At 41.4% G+C, this 21,379-nt stretch overlaps 1 protein-coding gene across 1 annotated transcript; it reads right to left on the reverse strand.

The window, feature by feature from the left end:
* Positions 1 to 249: 249 nt before the first annotated feature.
* Positions 250 to 16,706, reverse strand: RBP3 (retinol binding protein 3; the record flags this gene model as incomplete). Its single annotated transcript, XM_040563232.1, has 4 exons — positions 250 to 911; positions 2,721 to 2,863; positions 5,783 to 5,973; positions 13,671 to 16,706. Coding segments are annotated over 4 exons (3,699 nt in total), but the record flags the coding sequence as incomplete, so codon positions are not given.
* Positions 16,707 to 21,379: the final 4,673 nt, after the last annotated feature.

The raw sequence follows: 21,379 nt of genomic DNA on the forward strand, positions 1-21,379 counted from the left end.
ATGGGGTGAAAATGCAACATGTTGAAAAGGGAGTCACTTAGAGCTATGTACAGGGAACCACTGACTATAGAGATTGAACCCAAGTTCCTACTCCTTTTTTGTCTGGGGAGGTGGCTTTCTTCTCCAAGACACTTGGTTACTAGAAAATTAACACACAAAAAATGACACTTTGGTGTGAAGCCTCCCTTCCCTGTTAAGAACTCAAATCCACTTCTGCTACCCAGAACAGTGCCATTCCTGAGGCTTGGGAATTATTCTGTGTAGCAGAAGGGCCTTAAAATAATTTCTCCTGTTGGAACTGTGCTCTTGTGCAGTAAACAACCCATCATTTATTAAGCCAGACAGATAACGCATAGAAAAACACCCATACCCTGCACATTCCCTCACATGGAAATGCACACACACACACACACAGTGAGATTTTTGGGATCTCGTTTTTGCATTAGTTACCTAAATTATGGCTAAATACTCTTCTGGGCTCCCCAAACCGTTATTGGTTCAGCTCCTGAGAGTGTTAAGTCCCTCAGGCTTCTTTGAAAATTACAGCCTACCTTTTTTCTAGGAGCACATGCCCCTGCTGGGCTATCTAGAGCTGTGCAGGTGAGCACTGAGCATCTCCTTTGCTTTGATGAGTGCTGTTACAGCTGGTGTTTCCACGTGAGGAGGCACCCCTTTCCCTTCCCAAGAAGTGCTCTCTGCAGAGATGACTGATCTGGAGGTGGGGATGATGATGTAGAAGTTGGTATCATCTACTTGGTATGTCTGTGGGGAATGGGAGCCACCACTCGTCTGTTCCCCAATGATGAGAGCTCTGCCCAGCCTCTTCATTATGGATACAAACTCCTCAGCAGCTCCAGATGTCACAGCACTGGTGAGGATTATCAGACCTTTCTGAGACCCGTACCTCTCCCCTGCCAGAAAGGACAAAAAACATCACAAAATGCGTCCATTTTCAGAGATTCATTTGCATAACTGAGCCAAGATACAATTCTTTCCTTACTTGCTATTATAAACCAAACGAATTTTAAAATATACTTTGCAACTATGATGTTATTAGAGCACTTCTTTTTTTTTTTTTTTTTTCTCCCTAGCCCAGCCTTTGTACTGTAAAAAAGACTGTCACCCTATGCAGTACTCTTGAGCCATCAGTTTCTGGATATGAGTTCCAACAGCTGATGGTTACTACTGCTGGATCTCTGTGGCTTTTACTTCTACAGCAGCTCCTGGAGCAGTAGGATAGACAGGCGAGGAAAGCAACCTTTTCCATTGCTCCAGCAGGGTTACTCAAAGCTCAGCCAGCAGCACCTTCAGTTTCATTCTCATCCCTGCTCTACGAACATGGCTCTCATAGTACTTGGCCTGCAGACTATGCAGGCAGCATATTATGAAATTATAATTGTAGTGGTTTCCCACAGGCTTTTTGTAGTCTATAAATGGAAGATGTTGTATGGCCTTTGTCCCAAGCCCTTCAACAAATACCCTCATATTTTTGGGATGCCATCCAAGTTATCTCATTCTCTTACATAAACCAGCTGACAGGAGTAGGAGTTTTCTTGCACCTTATTTTCAGTATATCTGAACACACTGGATACTTTTTGAGGGCTTAGTTCCCTTGAAAATGAAGCCAGTGTGTCATAACTGGGACCTGATAACATGAAAGATACTCTAAACTGCTTTAAAAATGCCATTCTTTAAGTAAGTTGCAGGATGACATCTAATTCTCATACTAAATCATAAGAGAGGGGCCAATAGCATGGTAATTAATTTTCACACCATCTTTGGTCTTCTCAGTTCATTGTAGATGTAATATCCATTAGAAGACCCTTTTCACAGTAGATATATATAATACAGGACCAGATCCAACTCCTTTGAAGTTAATATGAGTCTGCCTGTTCTCTTTGATGGGAACTGGAATGTGTCCATAGTAATCATACTCCCTTAGCACAGCCCACCTCTAACTGCTTGGGAAAATAGATGGACCCTGCAGCCTGCCACTGAGTTTAACCATTTCAGCATGCTCCAAGCCAATAACTGCAGACACCACGGTGGCACCTCTTTCAGTAGCTTTAAAGGGGAGAAGAATTAAAACCATTGTTTAAGGCTGTTTAGTACTCCTTCTGCACTTTATGAGCACCAAAGAGCTTTGTTTCTGCATGTTTGCAGCATCTCTTCAACTTCCATGGACAGCAGGGTAGGGAGTGACACACTGCCAAGTGCTCCAAACTCACTCAGATGTGCAGAATTTAGTGCTTCCCTTTGCTTTTGCATTCTCTGGACAAACTGGGCTATTGAGGGTGTTTTCATTTATTGAAATAGCATCTGATGGATCGCACAGGTAGGAAGTGAAGTGCTACATGTAAAACTATAAGTGAGTTTTGGAAGAGGTGTTACTAGAGTTTTAAGCAGCATGGGATTTATTTCTAATCTTAGCAACTTCTATAAGCAGTCATAATTGCTGTGTACTGTATTCAGCTAAACTTCTGGGAACCAGTTTACAAACCTGTGTGCCCAGTCTACCCCATTCCTAGGAGTTATTTATAAATGGCATTAAGGACAGGGCTGAGATGCATATTTTTGTTTTTATATTCTCTGCACAGCTTGAGCTAATTGCGGCAGGCGCTTTCACCAAATGAGTTATGGTGTCTAATGGTTCACTTTAAAATACACAAAGAGGAACCTCTGAAATGAAAAACTATTCTCAAAAGAAATTGTCTTTTTACCTTTGAGCTGGGGCTGGGTCCATATTTCCTTTACTGAGTCACTGGGTCTGTCGTAAACTTTGTCCAGGAGAATTTGTTGTCCTTCATCAAAGAAGTATGAGCATAGGATTGGTATTGAAGTGGTGTAGCCTCCAATATTGTACCTTTTCAGAAATTTAAGATATTAATAAAACAAGTAAAAATTTGTGGCAGATGACAAATCTTCCTTCCAAATGTTTTTTCTTAACATCACTGCTGAAAGGGCTTAAAGCTACATTTTGATGCATTTACATTCATTCTCCCCTATCAATATTGGCACATCTATCAGAGAAACAAAATCCCATCTAACAGGCTGGGACTGTTATTGCCCACAGTTGGCTACAAAAGCAAACAGAACTCTGAATGGAATGTTTTTCTCTTGATTCAACCTGAAAAAAAAATCAGAAAGTACACAAAGGCTTTTATTTGTAGAGAAACATCAGATTCTTTTTCTTCTTCTGATTTGAATATTGTTATATATTTGAATATTAGGGTTACATATGTACTCATACTTCCTATGTCATTAGTGATATTTAAAGGTAGACCCCAGTTTAAGCAACATCCATCTGTAGAGCTGATATGGGTTCTCATTTCCTGCTGCACACAGTAAGAACAACTGGAATTTGGCACCTTATAAGAGGAGGCATTTGTTTTTGTGCCTAAAGACTTTTTTTAGCTGCTTCATTTAGGGCCATCATGTTTGAAAACTTTGGTTGTAATTTTATTTCATATCCATGTCTGAAGACTGAAGTCACAGAAGTGCCTAAATGTCAAGGGAGAACCCCTGCTATGTATACACACAGTGGAGTACCAAATTATTTTTTGTCTGTCACTTCTCTCTGATAATAGAGCACATATGACACTGAAGTATTTGCACATTGTTGACTATTGGGAGATAGCATGCAGTGATCTCCTGTGGTTGATGTTAGGAGTGCCTGGCACAGACATTCCAGCACAGACCTACTAGAAAAGGGTGTTTTGTCCAGTTCAGTCCATAATTAAGTTCTTTTCATCTCTAAGAAAGGATTAGACAACCCAGGAGATCTCTGTCCCAAACAGTGAAGATCCCTCATTTTTCTGCAGCATTTGGGAGCTGTGTGCTGGACTCACACTGTGACTGCCCAGAGCTGCAATGAGCCTCTTTAGTGTGTCCCGGGGAGCGCTGTGCTGCCATGAGGTGCTGCTGCTGCACGGCCCAGGAGGCAGCTGGAGCCAGCAGAGCCCAGTTCCTGCAGCTGCCATCCCAGCTGAAGAGAGTGGCCAGCAGCCAGATAGCTAGCTGGTTGGCTGAGGACAAAGCAGCTGTCTCTGCACAAGGGTAAGAGGCAGTGATCTGCTGAGTTGTTGCCAAAAAAGCTGAGTCCTTCCACCTCTGTTGGTGGCATCAGACAGGGCAAGGTGGATGAGCACTGAAATTCGTTGTGTTCTTGCTGCAGTCACCCATCTCCAGGAGGATTTATTTGTCTGCTAGATGTAGCCTAGAACACAATATCTCCTCGTGCACTTGGAAGAAAGGAAGGAGGTCTTTAAGGTACATTCCTGGGTCCCCATCTAGCCCCAGTTATGTTGCAGTGCCAATCTCAGACAGCTGGCTAGGCAGCAGAGAGACAAAACTATGCAGCAGGAGTGAAGCCAGGCAGCAAGATGGCAGAGCAGCTGCCTGCCCTACAGTGCGTGTCTCACACAGACTTGAGCTGAAGAAGTCTACAAGATTTTGAGGGAAAAGCAAACATCAAATATCTCCCTCCTTTGTGAACATCAATTTAGAGGCTTCTCTGATTATCAAACTTCTTGTCAAGAGAAAGAGACAGGGCGGATGACAAAGACAAGAAACATTTTGACAAGACAATAGAAATAGAGCAATGCTGGAGAGCTCTTCCTGGGACTCTCTAGGGCAGGGAAACTGCAGAAACTTTATTCAGTAATAACAACGGAGCAATTGTTAGAATTTTAGCTTAACCCTTGGAGGCAAGTTCTTCATTCACTACAGACTTCTTGTGTGACATTAGGGAAGCTGTTTAGTTTACCAATGTCTCTCTTCTCTAAACTGTGATATTTAAAAGTAAGAAGTTTGTGATTGGCCAGGGAAGGGAACTTGTAAGGTGAGAGACATTATGCATTATGGTTAGTCCAAGCAAAATGGAAGTTATCAGCCTCCCCTTAAAATCATTGGATTGGTTTAGGTAGAATTTGAAAACATAAAATGCTTATGTTTCTTTTTACATGACTTCAGAGACTGAGTCTTTTAAGTGCTCTCAACTCTGCTTTCTTAAAGGGCTAGAAATAAGAAAAAGATTAAAGAAAAAAAAGAAGCAAGGAAAGGACTATAATGACACCATTTGGTACCTAGGGCATGATGTTACCTTTGCTGCTTTGTTACCCTGGCCCTGGTTTGAGTTCTGACTTGAGAGAAAACTAGGGCAAGAAAGAGGAAAGTGCTGGTGCCATCTCAAGTGTATTGGAAGATGGCGGTGTTAAGAGCAGGCATATGGTGCTGCAGCTTGCTGCAGCAGGAGTGCCACAGTATCTTGAGGCAATAGTGCCTTTAAGCCACCTTCATGTTCTGCACAAGGACCATTCTGTACAGGGCTGATTGCCCAGCATAATTTGGCACCAAGGATATGGCAGACTAGATGCTGTAACACAGACTTACGCATGGTCTGTTCTTTGGACCATTCAATCACTTGACCACTGCCAGCAGTGAAGTAATTAATTAAAACAAACATATAATTAATACAAGACACATGCAGAGTCAGATTAGAAAGAAATCAGAAAAAGAAAACAGATGTGATGTCCAGGATTGCGTCCTGCAGTGTAAACCCTAAATTTGCTTATTTAGTTTTAAACATGTCAAGTGATGGTACAATTTCTCTTGAGATATATTTCCCGACTGTTATTGTTTTCCTTGGCTGTTTTCCTTTTCTCATTTAATCCCAGCAATGCTAGGCTGTAAACAGGATAGCAAGCCATGTAAAGATAATTCACTGTTACAAATAAAATGCTGTTTTGAAAGAGGTTTGGTTATTTGCCATTCAAAGGTTTACCTCATGTCTATGATTAATGCATCTGTATGAATAATTTTCTTCCAAACATGCTCTACCAGTAGGTTGGACACCTGGGTTAGAAGTTCGCAGTCTCCAAACATATCAAATCTCAGATAGCCGATGTTGTTTTCAAATACGTTTGTGTGGAATGAAAATTTAATCAGATCTTCAAATACTTCTGGAGAAGGGATCTGAAAGAGTTTGGAAAAAACAGAACAAATCATTTGCTGGCACCGACAGCTTGGCACAAGTTTTAAAAGGAATTATGTGGGTCAAGTTTAGTTCAGGTGGGACATATGTGAGAAATATGACCAAGTCTGAAGTACAATAATGTAATGATATTAAGACTTCTGCATACTAAACTTAGGTTAGCACGGGCTGCCGACCAGTACTGTTTGCCCAGTATTAGATGCTTTAATAGCATGCTCAGAATCCAGATCAGGCCCCCATTTGTCAAGGCTTAGCTTATTTATCAAAAATACAAGGGAAATCCTTGTGCCAGAGAGACCGAAAAGGCTACAAGAACAAGCCCAAGCCTGTAGCACAAGTCATTATTCCAGATCTGCCACCCAAAACTGCTTACATCCTTTCTAAAAGAGGCACTTGAGGCTTTTATAGTCTCATTGATTGGGTTTAGCTGACAAACAGCTGCTGGCTACAGATGAGGCTGGTCTCAGCCCGTTAATGGGCCAGTCCCTGTGACAAGGAGGAATCTCCTGTGTTGGGTATGTGCTGAGATACTCATGAAGTAGATGTGTTAGATCTCTTATATGGTGGCTATGTGCCTGGAATTTCATGTGTTAAGCTGTGATTAATTTCATTTTGTTTATCTGGATGTTAGCAGACATTTTTTCATAGCAATGTGTAGCCAAATAATAAAGTTGTCCTAATAACCCCTATATGCTTTGGAGACAGAATCTGCTCCCTTTGCCAAACTTATGTTTTGCATGCATATGTCTGAAAATGGAAGACCTTCCAGCTTAAGGAGATAAGGCTTTCAGATATAAGGGTGACCTAGAAGGGTGACCTTCTGCAATGTGGGCTTTTCTCCTCAGGGTTGCTGTGAAACTGATTTTATACTTGCTTTTTAATCAATTTCCCTCTGCCATATCTCAGCCCCAGACAATCCACGGTTTAATAGTGAAAAGAACAAAGAATCAGCAGTGTCATGTGCTAAAAGGTGCTCTCCCAATCCACAGTATGACCCAGAACTTGGGAGACATCTGTGTCTTCTGCAACTGAAGGAAGTCAGGCAACCTCCTGCCCTTCAGGCAGTGCCCTGGCCTGGGGTCTGTGCTCCTGCCAAAAGCACCTCTGTCGCTGCAGGCAGAGGGTTTCCAAGCTGTGTGAATGCAATTGTACTTGACATAGCTCAAGCACATTCCCTTTACCTGAGGGAATATTAGCTACCATATCACACTTCTGGCTGCCCTGGGCTTCTTCATCATTCAGTGCCTTCTGTATGCCAAAATTTCAAGAATTAATTCAAAAGCTCTGTTGGCCAGTAGTTGTTGATCTAGTGGTGAGAGCAAACTTGCCTCGGCCCTTTCCTGTACTTTCTTTCTCACTGTACCTTGTGAAAATAACCACTGTATCTGGACTGTAAACATATCAGTCCAAGCTGCTGAGTTTGTCATTTCCAATCCACTTCCCAGTGACAGCAATGCTACTTGATCTGCCCACTGTACTTTGATTAAGAAATCGCAGTTTTGAAGAATACATCCAGCATGCATTGCGTTGTTCTGACAGAGCTTATTTCTAGTTCAGAGGTACTGGTCCCCCCAGGAGAAAAACTCATCACTCATTTGTAACATACAAATAAAACTGATGTGGTACTTTCAGCCACTTACCAATGATATTTTAATTAAACGCGCACATTTCTTTCCTCTTTCTCATACAATAATTGCTAGATGCACACCCAGAAGCATGTTGATTAGCAATAACCTCTCGGTCTATGCCTGGTAATATTTTTTTTTCTACTTTTTTTTTTTTACTGTGCTGTATCACATCTTGCGTTGCTAACTCTCACAAATTCATTACAGATTTCAAGGTGAGTAGGTTTCCCTTAGAGCTTCACATCTCTTGGGCTAAAATGAATATGCAATGATCTCAAAAAAAAAAAAAAGAGAGAATAAAAGGAGAAAGTATGAAAATACATCTATTCCAAAGACTCTGACTGAAAGTCAGACAAGAAGCACTCACAAAGCTATTTCCTTAAAAAATAAAAAACACAAAACAACAAAAACAACCACCACCACAACAACAACAAAAACCATTTTAAGTAAAGGAGGGGAGGAGGCTGGGACTGACAGTAGAGAGTAATGGTCCTGGAAAACCCCAGGTTCATGACACTGGCTGATGGGCCACGTGCTGCTGGTACTGACGGAGGTGAGTCTAGCTTCAGAGACCAACCGCGTACTCCCCTTTGGAAGGCAAGGCTCTGCTTGCAGGTCAAGAACAAGCTGGGACAGGATGCAGCTGAGACTAAGATCCTGCTGGTCAGTTAGGCAGTGTTTACATACAAATGACTTGATGGCTAAATATAAACCCTCAGGTGCCTTAGTAAGAACACTATAAGCAATGTGGCTAGACTAAAGGACCTCCAAGCTAACACCACTTAAGCCAAGAAGAATTTCTTTTGGTTAACTATATAGAGTCTCCAGCTCTGTTCTGCAATTGCCTTCCACATGTGTGTGGCCTAACTGTAACAAGTAGTGGGACACAGAAGAGGACTTAGATTGCTGCCCTGCGACTCGTGCATGGAGTTTTATCACTGGCTCTGCTGCAGATACATACCCCAGCCATGGGCAAACTACTTTTCCAGACGCACCTCTTTTCCCTCTTTTCTCCCCTTTCACCTCTCCCCTAAATTGTTTTGTTTATTTTGATGGAAACTGTATTTTCACAGCTAATTATATACTGACCACTGTAGTGTAACTCTTCTCTGTTACGGTTGCTAGTGCTATCAGCCTCCCGGTTAGAATACCATCAGCCAACACACCTGGGCCATTGCAAATCCAGAGGCTGGTTTAAGAACCACGAGATTTTGGGGCAGTAGGGGGGTGTTGCTCCTTTCTTTCTCAGAATAGCAATGGGTATCTTTGTTCACCCCCACAGGCTGAAATGGTACCATCCATTTTATTAGGTTCCCTAGCAAAAGTGCTGAGCAGGACCACCAATATCCCTGACAGCTGCCTCTCAGTTGCTCTTAAAAACAACCAGTGATTGAGGTTACATGTTCTTCTCCAGGCAATCCAGTCTAGCACGTCACTAGCCTCACTATTATAAAGATGTTCCTAACATCTTGTGTAAACAGTCTAAGTTTGCTACTTTCTACAGTTTAAGTGCATTACTTCTTGGCCTATTCAACATGGGTAAGGAAACAGATTATTCTCTTCATATTTGAAACAGCCTCTTATGTATCTGAAAACTGTTTTCATATATCCTCTCAGTTCTCTTTTCTCCTGAATAAACAACTCAAATCCTTTAAGCTTTTTCAAGATAACTCTTACTCAACTCTTCTCTTTATTCCTTTTCCTCTTCCCTGGGCCTTCCCCACCAGAGACACAACTTTCCAAAAAAGCATTGCCCAAGATTGGGCACAGTGCACTCCAGCTGAGCCTTCTTTAGAGCTGAATGTAGCAGAAGACTTCATGCATTTCACTGATTATATTCCTGCTTATCCAACCCATTTTGATGATCATTATTTTTTACTGTGACAACTTGACTCTGTGAACTTGTGTTCACATTGTGAACTCTGAAGGACCCATATACTTTTGTACAGGACTCCTTCTAAACAAGCCATTTTCCTCCCAGAGTTGTGCAGTCAATTATTCCCACTCTAGAATCTGTGCAAAAACCTTGCTTGTGCTCCTCATCCTGCTTTTCACGGATAATTTATCCAGTTTTTCCAGAACCATAGCTTTGAATCCTTATTCTGTCCTCTGTTGCACCCGGACAGCCAGGATGGAGAGGTTACCATAAGCAAAAGCTGAAATGCTCTGGGAAGGATTAAATGAGGTTATTTAAGGCTCTCAGTCCACACTGAGGAGCGCAGGGCAGAGGGAAAAGCTCTCACAGCAGATGGCGCTGCACAGCGACATGTCAGCCTGCTCTGACAACATACGGCTCCTAACATACTCATTGCAAGTCAGTGACCAAGAGTGTAAAGCCTTGTTTTCTTGCCTGGAATAACCTGGAAGATTACATTGTAAAACATGATTCATGGATAAGTTTTGATTTTTCATCTAAAGCGCATTGAAAATCCATAAAACTAATGGGCAAATCTACTGTAACACTGATGGCAATGGCAAAAAATGAGCATAAACAGGTCTCTTTGGTGGGATTATTGTAACTGCAAATGTAGCTGTATTGAGCTCTATTATCAGGGTCAAAAGATGAAAGGTGCTAGAAAAAGAACAAAAATGATTAACAAAATGCCATTTTCTTCTCTGCACCAAATATAAGAGGCAAGCAAAAGGTGAAAAGTCAGGAGAGTTAAACAGGAGACTTTTTTTTTGGCTTATATAAACTTCTTTAGTTCCACTGACTTTACTGTGGTTATGTTATAAATCAGCATCAGAAAGGCCCACAACATTTTTTTCTACCTGTTAGTGACAGATGTAGCAATTTGTTTACCTATCTTGACACTCCGAGGCTATTTTGTTTTACTTGTTAATGGAGGCATATAAGCAAGCATACTCATTTCTGGGGGAACGTCTGTAACTATTACCTCCATCAGCAAAGCAGAATCTCTGCTATAGGTATTATTTATCCATGAAAAGTGATTCTTCAAATGAAGGAACAGCTTCTCCTTATAAAAGATTCCTTTTTTTTTTTTTTTTTTATATATATATATAAAAGATTCCTTTTTATCTTTTACTAGGGATGTACAGTGCAGTGGGGAGACTTTCTTCATCAATTTCATCTGCATATCTAAAACATTAGCACAGAAATTCCCTTAGGTGTGAAGACTACATTAAAAAGATTTGGGCATCATCAAGGGGCCGCAAGAGTCACTCAGGGAGGGGCTTGTCACTTGAAGCTGACTTAACACATTTGCCAAAATCAGGCAGCAATTCCTCTACAGGTAATCTACAATACTCAGATATTCATGAGTACATGGAAAGGAAGGTGTGATAAGAGAGAGGCAAACAGAGGAATAAGAAGCGAAGATTACAGAAGTGTTCATCACCGTGTTTACAGAATTCATCCTTACAAGCAAAAGGCTATTTTCTGTTTCACAAACAGTATACGCAGCATTTGCCTCTGGGAGGTTTGACTTCGGAAAGTGGCGTTTATGCAGCAGAGTGCTCCAGCTAGTATCGACCTTGCTGCTGTCACAGAGGAGACGTATTCACTACCCAGTATTATGCTTCAGCTGCTATTCTACTACAGCAGATGCAAAGGTCTATGTGCATTTCACTTGTCTGTCTACTATGTCCCATCCCATCCCTCCTGCAGTTATTCATCGTCACTTTCATTTAATTGTGTTGGATCCGCTTCACTGTCAAGGTCACTATCTAGAAAATCCAACTGTCAAGGGAAAGGTTGGTTTGGAAGGCTGGCAGCATAAGAGAAAAAATACCTCTTAGATTGTTAAAGTATAAGCATAGTACAGATTAAATAGCCACTGTGTCCTGTTTGAGACTGTCAAAAAGAAAAAGAAAAAGAAAAAGAAAAAGAAAAAGAAAAAGAAAAAGAAAAAGAAAAAGAAAAAGAAAAAGAAAAAGAAAAAGAAAAGATGAATTTATAAATGCATTTAGTGCCATAATCTAAGCTTCACTGTAATCTTAAGGCATTTGTTTTCTAGAGTATTGGTATGGGGGAATATCTGAAATGATTCATAGAAAACATTCCTCTTGGCTCTGCAAAAGCAAGGCAGAAGCAATTATCCTGTAAGGTGAGTCAAGAAGATACAGGGACACTGTAGGAAAAAAAAAAAAAAGAAAGGTACTTTTGCAGCCTAAAGCTCTGTGGAATAGGTGAATTTTCTACTATCTCCATCACAGGGAAAAAAACCTATATGTTAAGTCTTAGTTCACTCACTGTCTTCTGCCTTGAAATATTTTAACACCACTTTCTTGCCTCTCTCCCTCCCAGTTTCCTCAAGCACTGTGAAGGGATGCATACCTCCTTGGTAGCTATTCTAGTTCCATAAGAGACCCATGCTTTTCCTCTGCTGTTTATATATTATTCCTCCTTAAAGAATTCTTAGTTTTGTCCTAATTTGCATCCACACTGCTGTGATTTCTTTCTGGTGGATGTATATCGTGACCTTTTCTAATAATTTTTCTTGACAAAGAGTTGAGATAAACAGTGGCATTAATTAGCATAATGACATTTGCTCATTAGATCATTAGCTCTATCAGGATCAGAATTTTATATCGTGTAAAAAATAAGATTTTTGTCCTGTACATTCTGTTCTCAACTTTCAAGATCTGAATAAAGTAAGTAAGGTCTAAATAAGTAAAAATACACAGCAATATCCATTAACAGCTTTCAGCAAATATGGTGACTAAGTTGCAGGATAGGTCCACTTTGTAGGATGGAGAGAAATTCATATCAGAGCTAATATGCTGCTAAAAATTTAATAGGAGGGGGAGAGCAATGGAATTTAAAAAAGAAAAAAACTTTAATTATTTTATTTATTTATTTATTTATTTTTGCTTAGAGGCATGAATGAAGCCAGCATCTCTTGGTTATCAAACTTGAATTGAAAAAATGTCCTCCCCTGGAAATACTTAGACTTTGTCCTTGACATTAGTGTTGGAGATAATACCACAAAGGTCATGCCCACCTTAATTCATGCATGCCAAAGACTTCAGAGGGTGGAAGCCCACAGATTTCCTCCCCCAGGAAACATTTAATAGTTACCTGACACTTGGTATACTCTGGTTCATTGCAAAGGCAAATGCATTCTCTTCAAAAAGTAATTTTATGAGTCCCTTGGGAAAAGTCTCTGATAGCCACGCTGGAGCAGTAGCCAGAAAGGAGCTAACTCCATCCAAGAAAGGGATCGGGTTATCCTAACCCTCCTTTTAATTTGAATGTGGAATTTTAACAAGTGCTCCTGGGAGCTCCCTCTAGCACAACAATGAACAAGAAAGATTGCCAAGACAGACCAATGTATAAATAGCCAGGCTCAGAACAAAGTGCAGACTGTTATGCAAACCACGCAGCAAAGGCAAAAGTAGATTATTAAAAATCAATTTCTCCCTGGGGCCACCTAACTTCCACCCAGATACTTCTTCCAAAGTATTTCTAGGTCACTGGGAAACTGTCTGATGTTGAGCATGAGATACAATCAGAACAAGTTTCCACTGTCACTACAAAAGGAGTTGCTTGTTGTTCTAGTGTAATAGAATTAGAAATCAGGTATGGCAATCTTATATATAAAAATCCATTGCAAAGTATGGGGCTGTATGTTTTGCAGGTCTATGCATTTACTCTGGACCAACCTCATTTTTCTCAGATTACAAACTCAGTTTGTAACCAGTGGGTTTCTGCATTAATTTATTACAGCTTGAAAAGCTGTCATACTCTTCTATGATCACAGAGATGAGATATTTTCACTGTAATAGGGAAGTCCTGCATCAGCATCTTTTCTTGTGGTAGATGGCCACTGAAAGAGATCTACAACCTGAAAGCTGTTGTCCCCAGAAAGTATGCATCCAGAACTACCGTCTACTAACACAAGCTACTACCCTGGCTTGCCTTAGTATCAGAGAAAATTCAGTCTCCAAAACCCATTGAGGGACAGGCTTCTTTAATGGATACAGGTAAATCCTGATGGGTTGATGATATGGGCTAGAAACAAAGTAAGATGTCTGACTCAGTGCTCCCATTCTAACTGGCATCAGTATAGCTGGCTACAGGAGAACTGTACCTGTTTTGGCATGATTCCTGGGATGCTGTCCTTGGCGTGTTCAGGGATGTAGAGTATTTTGAGGTGCTCATCATCAGAAAGAGCTTGCAAGTTGGCAGTCACCTTCCTGGCCAACTCCTCTTCTGAATTAATCCTTTTGTAATTTCCGTTGTTGATATTCTTGGTGAGATTGGATGCTATAACAGCCCCAATGTCCACAAAGGCATAATTATCTGCCACAAGCTTACCTACAGTTTGCAGTGTCTGTGGCACCTGGGCACGCAGGTTGGCAATGTGCTGGGCTACAGCCATGGCTTCACTGGCTTGGATGGTGATATGTGGCTCCACTCCAGACACACTCCACACTTTGCCAGTGACTGGGCTGAGCACCACTTGGCTGGGGATGGAGGTGTACAGGGAGCTATTACCAACACGATAAATGCCCACTGAGAGGGAACCACCTACTGTGGGCTCACCAATAACTGTGGCCCGGTGTAGATCCTTCATAGAGCGAGTAAAAGCTTCAGCTGCTGAGCCACTCATATGGCTTGTTAGGATGTAGACGTCCTTGAGGGAGCCATATCTCTTGCCAGTGACCTGAGGGAGAGTCCATACCTCCGTGCTGCGGGAGGTACTACGATCGAAGACAGTGTAGAGGTGTTGCCGAGGCTCAGGCTCAAAGAAGTAGGAACAAAGTATTGGGACAGCAGTGGAGTAGCCACCCGCGTTGTACCTCATGTCAATAATCATGGCATCCGTGTCAACCAGCTTGTTCCATACCATCTGCACCAGCTGAGGCCCAATGGCCTTCACTGTTTCTGCCTCAGCCATCATATCAAAGCGAAGGTAGCCCAGGTTGCCTGGCAATACCTCGATTTTGAAGAGCGCCTCAATGATATAGCTGAGCTCCTCAGGGCTGGGAATCATGTTGGGAAGCTGTTCTTCTGCTGTTGGTTCCACATGGCTGTGGAAAACATGAAGCCGATGGTCCCCTGAGGCCTCCTGCAAGTCACTGGTAAGCTGGGAAGCCAAGGTCTCAAAGTCTACAGCTGATCGATAACCTCCTTGGGCCCGTTTGGTGCTGAGCATGGCACTGGCCTTCCCAGCCACTTCTGGGATGGCATAGTGAGCTTCTAGGAGTTGCCCAGTACTTTCCAAAAGCACCCCCATGTTCCTGTGAAAAGCTAGCACCTCTTCAGCCTTCTCCAGCGCGTCCTCAGCCAATACTATGGCATCAGGCACAACTCCTCCACCCATCCAGCTTTCTCCATGGTTGTCAATGAAGGTGATAACTGGTACTGTGATAGTTAGGCCACGGGTTATTCCCTGCTCAGGCTGCAGCAGAGGGAAGGTATAGGTGTGTGAGAGGCTGCCTGCTGTGATCTCCCCAATCAGTGTGGCGCGGCCCAGGGACTGCATGAGGTAAGCAAACTCCTCAGCAGCTGTAGCAGTGTGGTGGCTGGTGAGCAGGTAGATGCCACGCTGAGCTCCGTAGGGCTGGGCCAGCAGTTCTGCCTGGCTGTTGTGCTCCTGCGTGTGGTTGGTGCGCCTGTCGTAAGTTGTGAAGAGATGGACAGGACCTACAGCAGGGTCTTGGAAATAGGAGAGTAGCACAGGCACAGCAGAGGAGGAAGGGCCCCCAGGGTTGTAGCGTAGGTCCATGATCAGGTTCTCTGTATTTTGGAGGGGCTCCCACACTTTTTTTACGATGTAAGGTCCCAGTTTAGCAAGCACAGAGGCATCAGCAAACTCATCGAAGCGCATGTAGCCCACATTGCCTGGCAACACTGACACCTTGAAGACAGTGTCCACCAAGGCATGCAGCAGTTGCTCATTGTCAGGCAAGTTGGCTGCCACTGCAATTGGCGTCTCAGCAGGGGGGGCAGCAGTTTCACCTGGCATCATGACTCGGACCAACAGGCGAGGGTCCTCGGATAAGGTCTGCATCTCAGTGTTGAGCTTGGTGGCCAGGTCCTCTGCTGACTGCACAGAAGAGAAATCAGAAGTGGCGAGGTGCCGCAGCAGCACTGGCACCCGCTCCACTAAGCTGTAATAGTCCTTTAATATGTCTATGAGGTGGGTTAGGGTGCCAGGCACTGCTCTGCGCACTGCCAGGATGTCCAAGGATTTCTGTAAGGCTTGTTCTGCCTCAGTAGCCACACATGGCATCACCCCATTAACCTCCCAGCTCTGCCCACCCCCACTCAAGGGGCTCACAGACCGTGATACAGGAACCATTAGATAAAAATTAGAGAGGCCAATACGCAGCTTCTGGATATCCAGTGAGCCCCCAGCTGTCTTCTCCCCGACAGTGATAGCTCTGTTCATGTGCTTGAGGATGTAAGCCACATCTTCAGCCACTCCTGTGGTGTGGCGGCTGATCAAAACAATGACATCCTTTTCTTTGCTGTACCTCTCTCCCAACACTTTTGGCAATGTCCATATCTCTGTGGTGGTGTTGGAGGGCCGATTGTATACGGTCTCAACATGCAGCATCTTGTCTGCTTCATGCAAGTATGAGATGATGAAGGGAAGTCCAGAGATCTGTCCTCCAGTGCTGTGACGAAGATCTATCACCAGGGCAGATGTATTTATCAGCGTCTTCCACACCTTGTCCACCAGAAAAGCTCCAACTTTCTGCACAACGTCCTGTCCTATGACATAATCAATCCTCAGGTAGCCAACATTGCCCTCCAGCTTGTCATACACAATCACACGCTCAATAAGACTCAGGAGTTGTTCACGAGTGGGGGAAGCCTCAGTTTCTTTTTTGGGAGCTTCATGTGGTGATGGCTCATAGGAAATCACCAGTCTTGGATCGTTCAGAGCACCTTGCACTCCAGCTGTCAAGACGCTGGCCAGCAGTTTTGGATCTGAGATGTCCAGGATCTCCCCACTCTTGATGGCTTGTTCAATGGCTTCTTGCATTCCCACTAGGTTTTCAGGATAGCAGTAGTTATCCAGTAGGACTTTAGCCATGTCCAGCACTAGAGTTGGTTGAAAAATTTCCTCAGCAGATATGCTGCACATAATCAGAGAATAAAACAGGAAAAAATGTGTCCTGAACATTTTGTATTTGTACGGAATAAAAAAAAAAAATTGTATTTAGGAAAGAAGTCAGAAGCTCTTATCTGTCAGGATGAGCATAGCTCTCCGCTGACCCTCTGTGAATCACACTGAAATCCCTGTGTTGAATCCAGGTGCACTGAACAGATAAAAATCTTTTATCTGCATTAAACCTTTAATCTCATTAAAATGGAGTGCATCATCCAAAGTGCACCAATAGATGAAGTTCAGCTTCTTGCTACGTTACAGACCTCTTATGAAACAGCAACAAACTTCAGTCATCAAGGAACATTTTTCTGGCAGTTAATTGTTTTCAAAAAATAATGTATTGCCTGTTATAAACTGGACCTGGCTTATCCTGACAGTGAATTGCTTAAATCCAAAACTTTGATTTTAACCACAATTAGAACAGCAGTCATCCAGTCTTTTAGCATTATTTATGAAAAGCTTATACCAGAAGATTTTTCAGTGACTTAGTTGTATCAATATTTAATATTTTTTCAAAAGTTGTTGACAATACATTGTCTTTGGTGTTTTCCAGTCTGTGCTGCAAAGGACTGTTTTTTCATTCTCACTAAAGACTCCAAACAAGGAACTCCAGACATTTGGAACAGCTCATAAAATCCAAGGTAATGACAGCCTGTTAATTTCTGTGCTGAGAATTGCCAGCATTTTAAACAGGACTTTGAAATACATTTGCTTCAACATAATGCAGCTAAATGTGAGGTGACTTTAATCTTCATAATTTGCACTCAATTAGGATTTACTTGTAATACCATTGAGTAACATATGGTCATGTCTGATGACAGCTCCCAGCCAATGGACTTTAGGCTCAACATACTAAAATAGAACGTGGGGGGTTGTTTTCTTCTGCTCACAATGTATTTGAGACCCTATTGTGCTAAGAGTTTGAAAGAGGATCAGAATATGCGGGATGCAGCCGCAGGCTGTACCCATGTGAATTGTCAACACTCTGAGCTCCAGTATGACATGCCAAAGGCATACAAGAACAGATTCTTGGCTTTAAGTCTCAAAAGAGCTGCTACCCCAGCCACTCTGCTTGCTGGAGGTGGCTGTAGGAATAGACTAGGGCATGTGGGAAGGTCATGTTTTTGCATTGCTTTCAAAATGTCACTTGCTGCTACATATGAATACATGTGGAGGGGACAGTTTTAGAGATGGTCTGCCCCAGCTGGGCACACTCTGTCGGTGTCTTGAGCAATGCCTGCCTGAAACAAAAATCACACACTCACATGAACAAAATTTAGTACAGTCCTCTTTCTGGGTCATTCAGTAGTACGAATGAAAGAATTTTGGGAAGCTCCTTCCTGTAACGTCTGTATAGGGATAGCCTAGTCTATATACGCAGGTGCTATTTCATCCCATGCTTGATTTGTGCCTGTGTGTATGTAAATGTACAAATGATGGAAAATTAAACATATCCGTGTGACTTTTTTCTACCCATATAATGAGTTTTCAGAAAATGTTAAGCACTATATAAACTTTCAGGGTAAGAAAAATATTTAATTTTTTTTTTTAAACCTTAACCATAGTTAATCTGTACAGTGGTGAATATAAGTGTTGGAGCCCTGAAAAACAGTTTAAGCAGTTTAGCATGTTGTTTTCATTTGAGTCTGCTTAAAATTTCAGGGCCTGTGGTATTTGTCGAAACTGACAGGAAATTCTCTATTTTTAATGAGGAATAAGATAGTATGACATTTAAATATTATTAAGATTTCCATATCTGTGTGCACCGCCTTTGTTGGCATTATACTAAAGATTAAAAAAAAAAAATCCAACAAAGGGAACAATTAAATTGTTCTAAGAGTCCATTAGAGAAAGGACTGCTCTATGGCAAAAGCTGTAGAACATGATGCTATAATCACAGGTATCTGTGATAACTAGGCTGTGCTCTCATCTTCAAAAATTAAACCCTAGTTTAAAAATTGTAGCCAATTACCTTGTCAAAAGAGACGACTGGTATATAGCTGAAATTTTTGCTGATAATGCAGAAATAAGTAATTAAGCTCCAAGTTTGCCATGGCAATGTTTTGTATGCCTGATTGGTAGTGAAACAGTGAGATTCAGACTTGTTGCATCTTCTTAGTCTGGCGTGTGTGTATATACGTGTGTGTGTTGGCTGCTCTATGTTGTGACAATGTGTGATACCCACCACAGAGCTGACTCCAGGACATTATCACTAGCTTGAATTGCTCTTCTCGCTTTCTTCTTGAAAAGGATAATCCAGTACACCAGGGCAAAAGTAGCTGGGATAAAAATGCTCCAGCAAAACCACACTTTGTCCAGAAATTGACATTTGAGCTCAAGGATTTATTGCCAGAGCTGAATTAATTTCTCACATGGACAATACAGTGGACAGGGACTCAAAAAAATGGGCTTCTGTTTCTAGCTCTGCCACTACCCTACTAAAATGACTTTGGGCAAATTGATTTCTATTGCTTTTCTAATCCAAGACTCTTCTATCTGTTTAGTTTGTAAAGTCTGGGGGCAAAGGATCTCTCTTGCTACGTTAATGTCTACCACGTACCCTGCCCTTACTTCCAACCTCAGACTGTGCCTCTAAAGGCTGTTAACACAGGAATAATTGTGCACACTCCAGTGTATGTTAAGACAATTAGTCCAACAGGCAAGATATTGTATTTCATAAATCCCCAACTTAATCCTTAAGCCCCACGCACTCTGCACACTGTCTGAAGCAGGGACTTTCAAAATAAAACCACTAGGAGCTGTGGTACGTAGTTGTATCACGTGATCTTGATTCTGACACTTCACTTTGGAGTGCTTAACTCTTTAACCTTAATTCACTATTAGCATTTTTTTCTGCATTCCACCATCTTTCAATTAACTTGAAAGTGAAGATATAGGTTAACTAATTTTGTTTTGATGGAAAACAAAGCATAACAATTAAAAAAAAAAAAAAGTGAGATCTAAAACAATGACATAAAAATGTGTAAACATGAAGGAGTTAGATATTTTGCCTGCTGGGCTAGGGGGTTGGGTTGTTTCATGGGTCCCCTTTTCTTCTTTCTTCTTTCTTCCTTTACTCCCACTGGGTGCTGGAGGAGGGCATGCCCAGGAGCCAAGGAGCAGGGTTGCAAAATGGATCCATTGTGACAGGAATTGGGAAAACAAGTACAATAATCCATGTCCCTAAGAATATGTCAGGATGGATTTCTATTTCTGTCTGTCTGTGCAGTAGCTTTAAGCATACAGCTTTCTATCCCACAAAAAAAGAATGACATTGCATGTTTAGAGAGTATACATAGTACTTTCCTTTTCAATCCTTCAGTACATAGAACATAATGGCCACCAATAATTATATAAAAATATTTACCAAGTATGAGTTAACGGTGCAAAAAGTTAAAGTATTTACTATTAAAACTGGAGAAACTCAAAGTTTCTGAATTCCATGTAAGTAACTTCATTCTGCTAAGTAAATCACAGTAAATCTTCAAAAACCTTATTTTTCTAGAAGGGCCTTCTTTTACACTGTATTCTTCTCCATGACTTTCTGCTTTTAGAATAGACATAAATATAACTTGAAAGGACAAAGGATTACTCAAATTATCTCATTTTCAACCTTCTGTGCACAGGGTGACTTAGAATGTTATGGGTGTTATATATGAGGTGTTAATAGCGACCTCATCTTACTCTGAATATAACAGATATAGATGAACAGCCATGAGAATCATACTCAGAAAGGAGACAGCAACAAACACTGATCAATTTTGATCAAGATATGTGCCAGATAACTATCTTCCAGAGCTAAACAGGTTCTATATATCCTAAATTAAATTCATTATATGATTTTTTTCCTAGCATTTAAGGAATTAATTCCATAGATTTACAATATTCTTCTCTACTGTAGCCATATTAAGAGGTTAAAAATCTTGAAATAACCCTTTCCTGCCTGTGATTTTTGTAGAATCATAAGATTAAAACAGGAACTTTTTTCTTTTTTTCAAATATATATTGTGCATTTTATCATGTTCTAAAGATTTTCATATCAGAAAGAGTGGAAAATGAAGCTGAGGTTTTAACAAAGCTAGGATTTTGAGAAATATTCATAAGATTATGATTAGTTTCACCCAGTAAAAGCCAAGATATGGCAACACTCCACAACGCACTGTATTCCTCAAGTTCAGATGCGTATTCTCCCTCATGTTTTTTGCTATTGCCCTTTATCTCTAGCACACTGAAACAAACCTTGTTTCACATTATAAATGTAAAATAAATGCTTCCTCAACATGTATAAATTAAAAGCCAGGGCAGTGGAAAAGAGTAGTTTTCACACTGGATCTTTTCAGTGATCTCTGCTTTCTTGTGCATTGAATTCAATGTGATATATATCACTCATTTCTACCTTTGTAATTTTTCATAGATAGTGTTAGAAGGTGAGAATCCTTCCTTATGTGGTGTGGATACTTCAGGCTTTGGAGAACAACAATTTACTTACCCCTTTTCTTCCTTCATAGAACTTATATTTTTATCAAATATGTTGTGTAATGCAATTCCGCTCATTGAACTCTCAGTATCTGGAATGTAATTCTACCATCAAGTCTAATTTATAACATAACCCAAACCAAATTCCTATTTTGATTTTAGTTTTGATCTGAACTCAACAGCTCAGGTCTAGCTCTTGC

Source organism: Cygnus olor, chromosome 7 (genome assembly GCF_009769625.2).
Source record: "Cygnus olor isolate bCygOlo1 chromosome 7, bCygOlo1.pri.v2, whole genome shotgun sequence".
NCBI classification, from domain to species: domain Eukaryota; kingdom Metazoa; phylum Chordata; class Aves; order Anseriformes; family Anatidae; genus Cygnus; species Cygnus olor.